Genomic DNA, 15,033 nt, shown 5'->3' with positions numbered 1-15,033 from the left:
CATGAATTTGAGACCAGCCTGAGCCGTATCTAGTCTGGGCTATAGCATGAAACCCTGTCTCAAAGACACCGAGGCTCCACTCCCAACTTGCCAACTCAAAAACACCTCTGGGTACTGCTAGGTACCTCCTGGAGGATAAAATCAGCCACTTTCAAGGATCACTCTCTTCCATCTATATCTTCCCAGTATTACCATATCATCTCCAAGTTAGTCCTCAAAGCAAATCTCTCCCTTATTCTCCATGGAAACACTGCCCCCTTTCCACATGAAAATGATTGATTCTTCCATCTTCTTCTCCCTCACCCTGATATGTGTGTGTGTTGTATCTGTGTCCACGTGTCTGTGTGTGGTATATGTCTGTGCTGTATGCACATATGTATTATGTGTTCTTTTGGAGACCAAGGGATGATGGTGGTTGGCTGTCCCTTCTGTCTCTCTCTCTGCATAATTCCCTTGATCCAGGGTCTCTTGCTGAGCCTGGATCAAGGCTGGTGGTGGCCAGAAAGCCCCAGCAATCTTTCTGTCTCCCCTGCTACAGTGTTGTTGTTTCAGGCCACACTTGGCTCTTTACATGGGTGCTGGATATCCAGACTCAGTTCCTTGCACTTGTAAAGTATGTGCTCATAGTTGCTGAGCTATCTCCCTGCCCTCTTCTCAACACCCAGTGTAATAAAGTGGCTTGCATGAGTGAGGGAGACAGACCAGTGTGGCTCACAGTGACACATAAGAACATGATCATGCATTTTGATCATCAGGGTATTTATAGGACACATTTGGGGTGAGGCAGTTCTCTGTAGAGCTGGACATTTAGCATTGCTGCCCCTTCAAATCACAAATATCAGCAATGCTCTCCCTGACAAGGTTGAAAACCAAAGGACACCCCACCTATTTCTAAATGTCTCCCAGATGATTGTCTACCTTGTTTAATTAAGGACCACTGGGTTCACCAGTCTATAACATCGCAGATGTTATAGGTCACAAAGTACTGATTCTAAGACTCGGCTTCCTATGGCAGTTGGTCCCCAGGAGAAGAAAACAGCCTTTTCTAAGGTCCTATCCACTCCATCAAGAGGAGCTGTCACACAGGTTTATGGTGGGTCTGGGTCACTGTGGCCTTACTTGTCCAGGATGGCATTCTCATGTTGTCGGAGTTTATCAATCACTGGCTGGATCCCCAACATCAGGAACTCATACCGGAGATGTAAGCGAAATTCCAGGTTATCCTGAGGGTCACCAAGAGAGGACCAGACTCATTGGCTCATCCAAGAGGAACACCTACAGACTCTGTCAGCACCTACCTCAGCCATAGTCCCATGTCATGTTATGCAGCCAACTCATCTAGAACCCCTCCAGAGACAGCCTGTCACCTTGCTATTTCTCTAAAGCCAGTCTGCCAACCAGCCTCTGTCCCTTCCCCTCACTCCCTCAGTGTTTGCTTGCCCTCTGGTATCAAAGAGGAGTGCTGCGAAAAAACAGGGCAGGGACTTGGCTTTTTCCTGCTCTGAGTTCTAGTTTTGTGTCCTTGGCCATGTCTTTGCTTCCTCATTTGCAAAAGTGGCTTAGTATTATTTATCTGTGGGATTGGTGTGGTGGTTTGAATGATAATGACCTCCATAGGCTCATATATTTGAATGATTGGTCCATAGGTGGTGGAACTGTTTGGGAAGGGTTAGGAGGTGTAGCCTTGTTGGAGAAGATGTGTCCCTGGGGGTGGGATTTGAGATTTCATTATTCCACATCATTCACAGTCAGCTCTCTCTGCCTTGTGCTTGGGAATCATATGTAAGCTCTCAGCTTCTGCTCTAGCACCATGCTTGCCTGCCTCATGCTGTGCTCCACACCATGATGGTCACGGACTTCCCCTCTGAAACTGTTTGCTCCAGCAAACTGTTTCTCATATAAGTTTCCTTGCTCAGGTGTCTCATAGCATAAAAAGGTAACTAAGACAGAAGTTGGTACCAAGGAGTGGACTGTTGCTGTGACAAGCCTGACCATGATGTTTTTTGGACTTTGCAACTTTGAACTAGGGAAGTGGTTGAATTCTGTAAGTGGGGCTTAACAGGCCAGGCTAGTTGGGGCTTGGAAGTCAATAGTACTGCAAACAATGTGGACCATGGAGATTCAGCTCAAGAGGTTTCAGGAAAGAACAATATTAGCAACTGGCTTAGAGACCATTCTCTCGATATTTTGGCAAAGATAGTGGCTGCTGTTTTCCCTTGCCCCAAGAATCTGATATATTGAAGAGTTTTGGATTAATTTCACTTGGCAGAGGAGATTTTAAGGCAGATTTTTATATTGACTATCTTGTGGTTGTTAGTGATCACTCATATGCAGGTCTACAGTGAAGAACAAGTGGAACAAAAAGAAATACCAAATGTGTACTTTGTGGAGAAAAGAGCACCAGGAAATTTAATGTTGGAGCTGAGGCTTGTGCCAAGGAAGAGAAAGAGAAAGAGAATAAAGGAAGAAGTGTCTTCAGGGTGAGAGCAGAGTTTATGGTCCTAAAATGGACCAGCAAATCAAGCCTTATGAAAATGCAATTCAAGGAGGGGGCAGGTTCCATTCCAAAGAGGCAGCCTAACTTGGCAGCATCACCATGTGGTTCTGGATCTAGAGTTATGAAAGATATAAGAGTAAAGGAGTTATGGAATCTTCCTCCTCAGTTAAGGAAATCCACTGAAGCTGTGTGTGTGTGGGGGGGGGGGGGGGGCTGTCCCTGTATGGAGGCCCAGAGAGGCCATTGTGAGAAGTTGTGAAGGAGAAGCCCAGACTGCACTGGAGACCCCAGGATGCTGGAGATGCCAGAGTCTTAGGATGTCTGCTGAGGAAAGCTGCAGCCCAAAGAGACAAGTGTCCTGCAGCCAGCAAAGCCGGAGGGAAGAGCCATCTAGTCCCTCTGACATCTGACACAGAGTGATAGGATTTGCAGTTTGCTCTACTGGATTTTGGTCTTGCTTTGGTCCTGTATTTCCTCATGCCCCATTTCTCCCTTTTGGAGTGGTAATATATATTCTTGCCATTGTATGATGGAAGTACGTAATTTGCCTTTCTATTGTAAAAAATTAAGAGAATTCCTTGATTCTCAGAAAAGACTTTGGAATTTTAAACAATGTTGAGACTATGAAAGACTATGGGAATTTTGCATTATGAGATGACCATAAGCCTATGGGGGCCAGAAGTGAAATGTAGTAGTTTGAATGAGAATGGCCCCCTATATGTATTTGAATGATTGGTATCCAGTTAGTGGAACTTTTTGGGAAGGATCGGGAGGTGTGGCCTTGTTAGAGGTGTATCACTGGGAGTGGCTTAGAGGCTTAAAACATCCACACCATTTCCAGTCAACTCTTTTTCTTTTTCCCAATTGCTGATAAGTGTGTAAGCTCTCAGATATAGTTTTAGTGCTTGCCTGTTGCCATGCCAACCATCATGATGATCATGGACTCTAACCTTCTGAAACTGTAAGCCTAACAAACTCTTTCTTCTTTAATTTTTCTTGGTCATGGTGTCTCATCACAGCAACAGAGAAGTAACTAAGGCAGTTCATAGTCTTAAAATTTTCCTGGCATGGTATGAGTACCAACAATTCAGGGAAAATTACAGTCTTAAAAAACTGGTACTGACAAAGTCACATGATGTCACCATCTGAGGAATAGATTATTCCTTAGAATATATGATATAATTAAAGTAAGGAGAACTGTGTACACACACACACACACACACACACACACACACACACACAAACACACAGGCATTCTGGGAAGGGGGAGGGAAGAGGAGAGACTGTTAATGTCTCTCTTGGCTGCTTTTGTCCTTTGGGTTGAACTTGACTGGGACATTCACTTGCCTTAGTACCTGAGACTTCAGCAGTTTTCAGGTTTTTCTAGTATTACTGTCATAAGGGACTGGGAATTCCATTCTGTCCCCAGAGGAAACAAAACCAGAAGCCACTCTTTCTAACCCTCTGAGAAGAACATACTAGCTAACTGAGAAAGCAGTCAAAAAGCGACTCTCTGGAAAGAAGGACCAAAGGTTTCTCTCCACTCACAAAGAAGTTCCAGCTCCCCTCACCCCCCGACAGCCATGAACATGTCAGCCTCATTGGAGATTTGTGCCTGGCCCACAATGCACCACACTACTGCTGAAGGAAACTGTCCAGAGCCTTCTGAGGATTAGAGAACACCCCCAAAGTATCATGTGGGAAGCAAAGTCAGGATCAGTCCCAACCCCACTGTGAACAGCCACTACTAAGATGGATTATGGGTCCTCAGCAGTCGGGGCCTTGGTGGAATGGGGATAGACTTGTGCAATCTGACTTTCCATGGTCCCAAGTGAAGGAGGTAAGATGTTCTAAAGATATCTGAAGATGACAACAGCCCCAGCTGTCACACCAACCAGGTGCCTCCACCCTCTCTGTCATTTGCCTAGAAAGCTCCTAAACTCATATAGTCCCTGAGGTCCATGAGTAAAAGGAAGTAGCCTCACCTCTCCAGCCCCAGCATTGAGGACAGCATTGATGAAGGACATGATGGCTGTCTTTAGGTTTACCTCGTCCCGGTACCGACCCAAACTTCGGTCCAGCTCATTCAGCAGTGTCTAACGGGAAGACAGGAACAGTTAGGGAGGAGACTCAGGATGCTACTGGAGAAGCCTCTTCCCCTGTTCTACTGTCTTTCCAGGAAGCTGCTCCATTCTCTGCCTGATCATGCCTCCTCAGTTTATGGGGTCCACCCCAGATCTCCACACCCCCTGGCTTCCTGCTTAGCCCTCAGGGCTTGGGTTCCACTGCTGCTCTCTGACTCTGCATCAGCTGTTCACAGTCCCTGGCCATTCCTGCCCAGTTTCCCAATCTCATGGATGCTACATTTAATCTGTTTAGCATCTTTTGCAAAGGGCCAAGGGCCACTTTCTTCACAGGCTAATTGCTCATCTGTAAATGTATAGTGCCAGATCAACAGCCTGGCTCATAAATCATAGATTGTACAATGTCAGGTCAACAACTGAGTCTTATCCAGGCACTATGCTCAGGTCAGACAAAAGAAGGGAGCTAGCGTGGAGTGCCTTCCCAGAGCTGGTCTGGTGTCTGCAAATTTGGCACTCATCCAGCCCTGAAGTCTTGACCCCAGCAAATATACTCAACAGTTCTTGTCTAGTCTCCTATCATGAGCCAGGTGCTGATCTCAAATAGTCAGAGCCACAAAAACATGAAGTAAGCCAGTATTTCAGCCTCAGGGTCCCACAGTTTAGTAAGAGGACAAATCTATTTGAAAGCCAGACCACGGCTCTGAACATACAATTTCTTACATCTTTCAAGAGAAGTCTCTGGACCCTAGGTATTTCTTCCTTTGTGAGTGAAGAGACAGCCTGCAAGATGTCCGTTCCCTCCAGTTTCCTTTATATGGTTCTCAGTCTCTCAGCTTTACCCTGGGTCAGCCCTTCCATGCCCAAGTGATGCTCCAACCCACCTGGAAGCGAGTTCGCTCAGCTGCATACATCTGGTAGTGCAGCATGGCCTGCAGAACCTTCTTGTGGCCTCCAGGCACGAGGCACACTGCACCCAGGATCTCCAGCACTGCAACCTTAGTCTTGCTGTTCTCTGTGCGCAGGCTCTGTGCAATGGTACTGATGGCCTCGGGCTGTGCCAGGACATGTGCCCGTCCCTGGGAGTTGTTCATCAGAGCCTTAATGCAGCCAATGAGAGAGGTGTGGATGCGGCTCTCACAGGTGGCGTGGTCCATGCTCCGGAGGAAATTCAGCAGACAGGTCAAGCCTTCCAACTCAATGAAGCGGGTCACAAACCTAAGCAGAGCCCAAAAGGAGTTTCCTATTTTTGTGTTCCACACACATTTTGCAAATAGCTTCTCAATATGCATATCATTCACCATGCTCCACCCACAGCAACCTCCTGGCTCATTTAGGAATTTATCCATAGGCCCCAAATCTCATCCTTTAAGCAGAGTCACAGTTTAAAATTTCTTTTTAAAAAGTTATTTTTATGCATGCGTGTGTGTGTGTGTGTGTGTGTGTGTGTGTGTGTGTGTGTGTATACACAGGTGTGCAAGTGCCTGAGAAGGCAGGAAAAGCCATTAGATCCCTGGATTTGGAATTAAAGGCAGTTGTGAGCTACTCAGTGTGGGTGGTAGGGACAGAACTTTGGTCCTCTGGGAGAGCAGGAAGTGCTCCTAACTGGTGCTGAGCATCTCTCTAGTCCCAGAGGGTTGGGGGCACAGCACATAGGTCATTGTGCCCACAGAGCTCCAGGAAAACCAGAAGTATTAAGCACACAAGATTGTCGTCCCAAGGCAAAAGATGTAAAACCTGTTCTTCCATCCAGAAAGCTGGGAAATGGAGGTGATTAACTGCCTGGTGATCTGCATTATCTGTTAGGTCAGGCCATATCAAACCTCCACAGCCAGCACCAGAGGTGGCTAGTAGACCAAATGACCTCTACACTATCTGTATGAGACTGGGCCAGATTCTTCCCTAGGCCCCTAAGCTAACACAGGTGTCTTATCTCCAGAACCCATGTTATTAGAAGAAATGACATGTACCCCAAGTTGAGTTTCAATGTACTCAGCTTCAACCCTTGTGCACCAGGGATTGTATTTCACCAGGAAACTTTTTTTTTCCAGATTATACTCCATTTAAAGTTGTTGGGAATAAACTCATCTGGCATCAGATTCTCTTGAAGTTTTGATCCAGGTTGACGGAAGTCAATCTGAACTGAATTTCCATTCTCATTTCTTCCGGTTCTCCCCCACCCCCAGCCTGCCTATACCTCCAGGGACACCCCTCACCAAAAGATCTACGTTTTATTTGTATTTTAGTTTTTACTGTGTGTGCATGCATACGGAGGGGAGATGTTAATGCAGGTGTCCTCCTTTATTGTCCTCTACCCTGTTTTCTGAGTCAAGGTCTTTCAGTGAACCTGAACCTTGTCAGTTCAGTTAGACTGGCTGGCCAGCAAGCTCCGGGATACATCGTTTATCTGTGCCCTTCAGGACCAGGGTTAACAGATGTGTTCCTTTTAAATAGGTGCTGGAGATCTGAACTCAGATCCTCATGCTGGCACAGCCAGGACTCCACCCACTGAGTCACTTCCCCAGCCTGATTATTTATACTTTAAAAACTGTGTACGATGGTAGTATCCAACCCAAAAGGCTCCTGTATTGAACTCAACTGCTAAAGCTAGTTTTAGAGGTTCTAGGAGATGGGGGATAGCTGAAAGAAGCATGCCACTGGAGCTGAGCCTCAGAAGGGTGTATTCCATACTCTTTCTCTCCTTCCTTGTCCACTGTGAGGGGAACATGCTCTGCCATGCATTCCTACAACCAGGGAGTTTTCCTTCCCACAGGCCAGAGCCAAAGCTGAGTAACCACAGACTGAACCTTCTGAGAGTCTTTCTCAGGTACTTGGTCTCAGTGACAAGAAGATAATTCACACTCTAAATTTGCATATCACAGTTGTCCTTCACATAGCTAAAGGGGGGGATTATAATCACTATAGTGAGTCAACTTGAAGACTCATCTCTATTAAGACTGGGTATTGAGGGAATTACAGATAGGTGACAAGAAAACACTTGAGCATGGGGAGGCCATTAGGCTCAGAGTCAAGGGACCAAGGCTGGAAAGCTCCCTTTCAGGAGACTCAGGAAAACAGCCCTTATCTCGATTGTGAGCATTACAGCCATTTAGCCCAGCCACCCTTAATCTGGAGTCTGTATTCCCATAAAGAGCCTCTGGGAAGGATTCACTCAGAGTCCAAAGGCCTCTGTGGGAAAAGAGAACTACGCCTTTATCTTGGATAGCCTCTAACTGAAAACTAGCATTCCACCAAGGAGGAATGGAGGCTACCAACCCCAGAACTGCTAGCAGAATCAGAGACTTTGTCAAGCCAAATAAATCACCGCTATTTTCATATCAAATTAGAGCTGCTGCAGATATCTAAAATATCATTTTCACCCATCGGTACTTCAAGATTATAGTGCTTATCACACCCGCTGCCAGCTCTCACTGCTCAAGCGTTAAAAAGCACATTTATTGCTATCGCCTGCATTTTTTAATATTTGTGAGCCTATTTTAATTGAGTTGGCTTATTCTTCAACTCTGTTTGTCTATTTTATGCTGTTATTTAAAGCCATTATTTCCAGGAAGCAAGACTTTAGCTTTTATCTGTATGTATGTGTGTGTGAGACATCTATGGTAATACATTAAAAAACAATAAGTTGTGGAGACCTTAATTCAGTAGCATAATTAATGATCTGAGAAAATGGTCATGAATTGAGTTCAGAACCACAATTTATAAATAATATGTAAATGTATCTCTATGAATTTTATGTTGTATAAATATCAACAGAGTGTTCTCAATTTAAGTTAACAATATGTACTTTTTATTTTTTTCCTATTTTATACTTTTCTGTATTGCACAGAATTCCTACAATGATGTCATATGATTCTTAAAATCAGAATTTTATTAATTTTATAAATTTTGATTATATACCATTCTATACTATCTTTACCATGCATCACAGGCATAAACTCAAGAACATACCTAGTAGAAAGAAAATATGCAACAGCAAATGTAGAAAAATAATTGGGTAATTAGTGGTGTATACAATATTATTTTTAATATCATTTATTTAATCACTAGTTTATATAATTTAAAATGTAATCAAAAGTAAGTCTAATAACTCATTTGCAAGATTGCTGAGAATTTAATAGCAGGTTCATCCAATGCTAGAAGCCACTTCAAGCACCACTGGGAAGAGCCAGAAGCGAGGAACTCTGTGGCTCTTGGCTGCCTTTAGACTCTCCACTGTGGTCTAGGAAGGGGGAGAAGTATTCTGTGGCCTTTGGGATACATCCATCCATCCCCTTTCCTTCCTGCTTGGCTCACACTTTAGATGGTTAGAGCACACCCTTAGACTCCACATCACCCCCTAGTGCGTGGAAGGTTTCTCAACCCTGCCCTCCTCTTTCTCCGAGGTCACTCTTTCTCAGGAAGTCCTGTATGACACGCCACTGGCCTCGATGCCTCTTTCAGAGTGTCTGGGGACCCAAGGCTTGTCCACCTCTTAGTATCATTTTTCTTCCTATCCACAAACTCCCAGCAACCCAGGAGAGAAATGGGGACTGGGAAGCAAAGAAAGTAAGTGGACCTTAAGGAATTCTGCAAGAGTGACCTTGGCCAATAGGGCCAGCCTGGAGCAGAGCATTGTGCAGGGCTTCAGGACAGAGCCACTGGGAGGCACAGTGCAGGAAGGGAGTGATCGGCAGGCACAGTCCAGGTCACTGGGAAGGGACAGAGCAGGAAGGGAGTGATCGGCAGGCACAGTCCAGGTCACTGGGAAGGGACAGAGCAGGAAGGGAGTGATCGGCAGGCACAGTCCAGGTCACCTCATGGGCTGCGTCCGGAGGGCTGTCTTCAGGTCTTCTACAATTTGGTTCCTCGTGTCTGTCTCCTCCTCGTCAAATTCATACAGGTTCTGCATCTGAAGCCCACAGGTAAAGGGAGTAGATGTCACGCTGAGCAGCTTGCCTTCCCCTGGGAGGCTTCTGTACTCCCAGGGTAGCTGTGTCTGGGGAGGGTACCTCACCTTGGGAAGGGCGGGGGCTCAGAGAATGCTTTCCTACTGTGATAGACAAACTCTGAGAGAACCAGGTTCTATGACTTAATTTCCCATTTCTAGGAAATAGAAGGGATTACTGACTCAGGCCGTTTCCCAAGATGTGTAATGTCCAACAGGGGTAATATGTGTTTAACTAGTTGAGGGGACTCTGATGTCCAAGGAGGTGGATTGTATAAGATCTTTGGATTACTGAAAGCTGCTGTATCTAGCAAGTGTGGCACTGGAGAGCAGGGAAGGTGGCTTGGTGTTGGGGTCATCACTACCTTTCTAGACCTGTCTATGTGGGGGTAAGGCGGGAAGAGAACAGATACTTACCGCAGCCATGGAGTTGATACGTTCAATGTAATAGTCGGGCCAGCTTGTTGCCAGCTTGTTGGGGTCCTCCTGCTCCTGAAACATGAGGGACAGATTAGCTGTGTCCAATCATGGTCCACAGGACACATGTATCCTAGGGTAGTTACAAATTGGCCCAACACATTAGTAGAAGACAGCATTGTGCCACAATGTCAGTGGGTTGGACATTTCGGATGGACAGATCCATAAGCTAAGACCGAAACATCATTTGAAGTCTGTGGAGGGTCAGTTTCCAGCCCTACCCACAAAGGCAGTCTGTGGAAGCTGCAGATCCTCCCCAGGTTTCTGTTTCTTCCTTGGTGAAATGTTGAAAATGAATACAGATTTATGTGACTGCCGAGGGAAGGCAGAAACCGGGCAGGAGTCATTTTCAATGAGCCACCTGTCCAAACTCTGAAATATTTTCCTGCTGTCTCTATTATTTTTTATAGTTTATAGTTAATAAAATACCATTTTATGATTACTGAGTCTCATATAAAGTAATATTTTTATGTCTTCCATTTGTGTGTGTGTATGAATGTGCATGTTTGTGTAAGTACAGGTACACATGAGTGCACACACATGTGTGTACACATGTAGGTGAAGGCCTGAGTGTGACCCTGGTGTCCTCAGGCCCTGTCCACCTTGATTTTTGAGACAAGTTCTCTCACTGGCTCAGAGTTTGCTAAGTAGTTTAGGATGGCTAGCTGGCAAGCCCCATGGGAGCCCACCTGCCTCTGCCTGCCCACCACTGGGATTATAAATGTGCTGACCACCACACATGGATTTCTTTAAACATATATTCTGTGAATCAATCTGAGCACCTCATGCTTTATCAATGGGCTATCAAAATTTTTCATTATCTGATATAGTGGTTTGAATAAAAAGCGTTCCCCGTAGGCTTAGGCAATAAAAACACTTGGTTCCCAGTTGTCGAGGTTATGGAACTGTTAGGACACAGAGCCTTGCCAGGGTGCTGGGAAGCAGCCCAAGAAGGGTAGTGATATGTCTCATCTTTTCCTCTCCCTGACTCTGACCCAGCCCAAGGAACTGGCAGGTGCCTGTCCCATGGGTTTCCGGGATAGAGAATCCTGGTTCTCAGAGGGTAAGCCCAAGAGAATAGGGATAGTTGTTCTTGCCTTCTTTAAAATGTGTTTCATTTGTGTGGGTATGTATGCAGGTGTGTGTGTGTGTGTGTGTGTGTGTGTGTGTGTGTGTGTGTGTCTGTGTGTGTGTAGTGCTACTACATGAGTGTACATGTGTATGTGTGCACTCATATATGGGGGTCAGAGGACAACCTCCCATGCATTCCTCAGGAGGCATCACCCCCTAGTTTTTGAGATAAGGTCTCTCCTTACAACCTGAGGCTCACCAGTTCAGCCAAGCTCATTTTCCCAAGAAGCCCCAGGGACTCTTCCACCACCATCTCTTCCCAAGAGTGGGATTACAAGCATGCATCAACAATCTGGCTTTTTATGTAGTTGCTGGGATTCGAACTCAGGTCCTCAAGTTTGCATAGCAAGTGTTTTACTAACTGAGCTCTCTTCTCAGCCCACACTTGGCTTTTCTTACTGTTTGCTCTCACATTCTTAGTGTGTACCCAAGACTCTCTTGAATGAATTCAAGAAAGAAGGAGTGAATGAATGAAGAATGAGCATCAGAGATGCCCCTGCTGGGGCTCCTGAGGTGGAGCAGGAGGGACTGAGGGGACCACCTTCTTCTTGCTGCAGTAGATCTGCCATTTCTTCTCGGGTGGTAGTGCAAATACAGCCTCTCGGTTTTTGTCTGTGAGGTCCAGTTCATCCTACAAAGACAAGAAGAATCATACCTGAGTATGAAGCCAACAGGAGACCAGAGCCCCCAGACTACCCACAGCCTATGACCTCCTCCCAGAGAGCACCATGCACACCATAAGGCATCTCTTGTTCTACTAGAAGCAGAGTCCAAAGCCCTTGCCACAACCAAGTCAGGTTTTTCTACCCAATGCTCCTTTGCTTCCTGCCCACACCTCCTTGTCTTTGCAAATCTCCTTCCTGCTCCTTCCTGTTCCCACCTTTCCCACATTTGCTTTTCTGCTCCCTTGTCTGGCATGCCCAGTGCATAGTTGCTTGTCTTTACAAAGTCTGCTAGCACCTAAACTGGGGTTAAGTCCTGACAAAGAGGCCCCATACCCCTTTCTCAGATCTTCCCACCCTTCTGCCTGCCTATGGAGTCTCTCCTCTGAATTTTCCCAGATCCTTCAAGCTCAGCATGACTAGAGAAGCTGAGCCAGAGGGGCGAGGGCTAGAGTGAGCAGTGGGAATGGAAAACCATCCCAAAGGAAGCAGTGGCATTGATCTGTAAGCCTTCCACCTTCAGAACACCAGGTAAGGCTCTGCAAGGCTCAGGGCTCCACCAGGCTGGACTATACTTCCTGTGGAGCAGCCTCAGAGGTTGTCATACTTTGGGGTCGTTCTCTTGGATCTCTTTGGATGATTTTATAGGTTTGTCTGTTCTGGGTGGCTTCTAAAGAGCTGTTTTGTTTGGTGTGTGTGTGTGTGTGTGTGTGTGTGTGTGTGTGTGTGTGTGTGTGTGTGTGCAGGTACTCATGGAGGCCAGAAGATGTCATCAGATCCCCAGGAACTAAAATAACAAGCAGCTGTAAACCATGCAGTATTGTGCTGGGAACCAACCTTGGGTCCTCTGTAAGAGCAGCAAACACTCTTAACCACTGAGCCATCTCTCCAGACCCGGGGCTTTAGAGAGAATATTTAAGATTTCTCCTTCCCTAGGTCAGAACTGTTAAGTAGACTGTAATGAGAGAAGTATATCTAAAAATGTTTTAGTCATACTAAAAGAATTAAAGAGGAAAAATAGATGAAGTTAAATTTAATGTTACATTTTATTTCAACTAATATAACTAAAATACAACCATTTCAACATGTAATAAATGTAAAAAGTATTGGTAATATATTTTACATTTTTTCTTTTCTTTTTCTATTTTTCCTTTTCGTCTTTTTTTAAAATTTTGAGATAGGTTCTCTTGTAGCTCAGACTGGTTGGAATTCACTATGTAGCCAAGGATGACCTTGAACTCCTGATCCTCCTGCCTCCAATCCCCAAGAGTACCACCACATCTGGCTCATTATTTCTTTCAAACTAAGACTTCCAAATCCCATGTGTATGACTGCCCATTCTTCCTTATCCTGCTGGGGTAGTCAGCAGCCCAGCTCAGCTCAGGTAGTCAGCAGCTGCCATTGGACAGCACACACCTGTGTGCTTTAAAACAATGCCAATCAGTGTGCCTACCTTTGAAATTAAACATATATACAGTTTTAGTGACAAGGAGAAACTCTTTAATCAACCTCTTCTTTGCACAGCCCAGGAGATGGTCTTCCTAGGTCCCAGCCAGGTCCTAGGCAGGAACCAGGCATCTCTGCCTCCATGTTTCTAGGTATTCATCCCCCTGTTGAGGGCTCTCAGAGTCCCCTGTAGAACCCCACTGTCTGCTTGCTTCTGAAATTAAAGTCTCCTATGGAAATTCCAGAAAGCAACTAGAGAAAGCTATGAAGACTTCTCAACGTCTCTTTTCACAATATGACCTTTCTAATGGCAGCCAGGCTGGTCCAGCACCAGATGGTCCAGAACCAAAGGGAACTGGAGGAAGATCCTTTGTCCTGGGGACCATTTCATGTTCCATTTCATGGTGTCTGCTTCAGTGAGGGTCTGTTTCCTCTCCTGGGAAGGTGCTCTGGGAAGCACTACCTCATCCCTAAGAAGAGCTTTGTGGAGTGGAGAACTCAACACATCGGCTCCTGTCCCCTGCCTTCCCTGCTCTCTATCCACCCATGTCCTCCATCATCAGAGCCCTCTCATCCCTTCCCTCACTAACCACCAGCTCTGCAAAGCGGATGTTGAGCTCCTCTGGGTTTGGGATGGGACTGGAAAACTCCAGATATTGCAATGGGTGGCTGTCCCGGAGGTCGATCTCGGGGAGGTCACTGCCTCCAAAGCAGCAAAGGAAGCCCAGGCCGTGGCGACTCCTCTTGCTCATAGCCATGGTCACTGTAGGTTGGGATGGTCAGCAGGCAGGTGCCTTAGGTCCTCATTGGCACAATCTAGGTAACAGGACAGAGAGAAGAGGTGGTCATGAGAAAGAGCCAGACAGGTAGGGACAGAGGCCACTCTGCCTCCCGAACTCTTGTTACCGAGACTGTTGGGGGCCATCGGCTCAGTATCAAAGCACTGTCCCCTCTCTCACAGACTCTCTACTTCCTCCAGCTCCCTCCACCTGAAGTTATCAACTGTTCTCACCAGGCTCGCAGGTGTTTGCTGACATGGACATTTTCCCAGTCCCTCTCTCTGTCCCTGGATACGTGAAGAAGACAGCAGTCACATGTGACCTTCAGGTGGTCAGTGTTGGTGCTGAGCTGGTGTTTTCCATACTTGGGATGAGAATATCCCAGGAGTTCTCTGGCCCCTCAAGGATCAACATACGCCAAAGTTCATGGATCTGATCCATTTCAGGGTCAGGGAGAGATGATTTTATAAGTGATGGGAGAGGAGGGTGGAAGTCAGTTATTGGAAGAGCTTTGAGCCTTCATGGCTCCTGACGCATAGGCCACCAGAGAAAGAGATGGAAAGAGCCTTCTCAGCTCTTGCCCACTCTCTTGTGCTCAGGTGTGTTCCAAGTAGCACAGAATATCCACAAGACAATGGCTCACCCACCCATCTTGAAGGAGGTCAGAGCCCTCAGCACGAGGAGAGTTGGGAGATTAAACCCCAGATGAGATGAGGCTATCCTTTGGGGTGGTGTTGAACATGTTTGGGGAAATCTTGCCAGATGTGCTTTCCATACCCACCAAGAACAGAGGACTCTGCTCTGACTGGGACTGATTGATGGGTTGGAACAGAAACGGTTCATTGGCCTTGCGACTGGAGAAACCTCACTCAGTGGTGCCTAGAGGAGGAACACCAGCCCCCACCACGGCTGCCCCTGGATTGCTTAAGTCAAGTCATCCACACACACACAGACCTCTTCAGAGCAGATCCATCCTCCACCTCCGGTTCCCAACGCATTTCAAATGACCTGAGTG

The 15,033-nt window shown here is 46.3% G+C and overlaps 1 protein-coding gene across 6 annotated transcripts in view; it reads right to left on the bottom strand.

Moving 5' to 3' along the window:
* Daam2 (dishevelled associated activator of morphogenesis 2) overlaps positions 1-15,033 on the bottom strand; it is a 113,743-nt gene that overhangs the window by 32,109 nt on the left and 66,601 nt on the right. For 5 of the 6 annotated variants that reach the window (XM_036167266.1, XM_036167261.1, XM_036167260.1 and 2 more), the window contains 7 exons: positions 13,830-14,055; positions 11,673-11,762; positions 9,941-10,015; positions 9,393-9,487; positions 5,463-5,796; positions 4,483-4,593; positions 1,120-1,223 (listed from right to left, as the gene is read on the bottom strand). In XM_036167266.1, coding sequence (XP_036023159.1) covers positions 1,120-1,223; positions 4,483-4,593; positions 5,463-5,796; positions 9,393-9,487; positions 9,941-10,015; positions 11,673-11,762; positions 13,830-13,997 — 977 coding nt within the window. In that variant the 5' untranslated portion in view covers positions 13,998-14,055. Of the gene's footprint in view, positions 1-1,119; positions 1,224-4,482; positions 4,594-5,462; positions 5,797-9,392; positions 9,488-9,940; positions 10,016-11,672; positions 11,763-13,829; positions 14,056-14,972; positions 14,997-15,033 lie in introns of those variants that run through there. The other variant, XM_036167262.1, reaches the window with a different exon arrangement.

This window comes from Onychomys torridus, chromosome 18 (genome assembly GCF_903995425.1).
Source record: "Onychomys torridus chromosome 18, mOncTor1.1, whole genome shotgun sequence".
NCBI classification, from domain to species: domain Eukaryota; kingdom Metazoa; phylum Chordata; class Mammalia; order Rodentia; family Cricetidae; genus Onychomys; species Onychomys torridus.
Note: the sequence above shows the minus strand (reverse complement) of the source record. Positions and strands in the feature narration are given on the sequence as shown.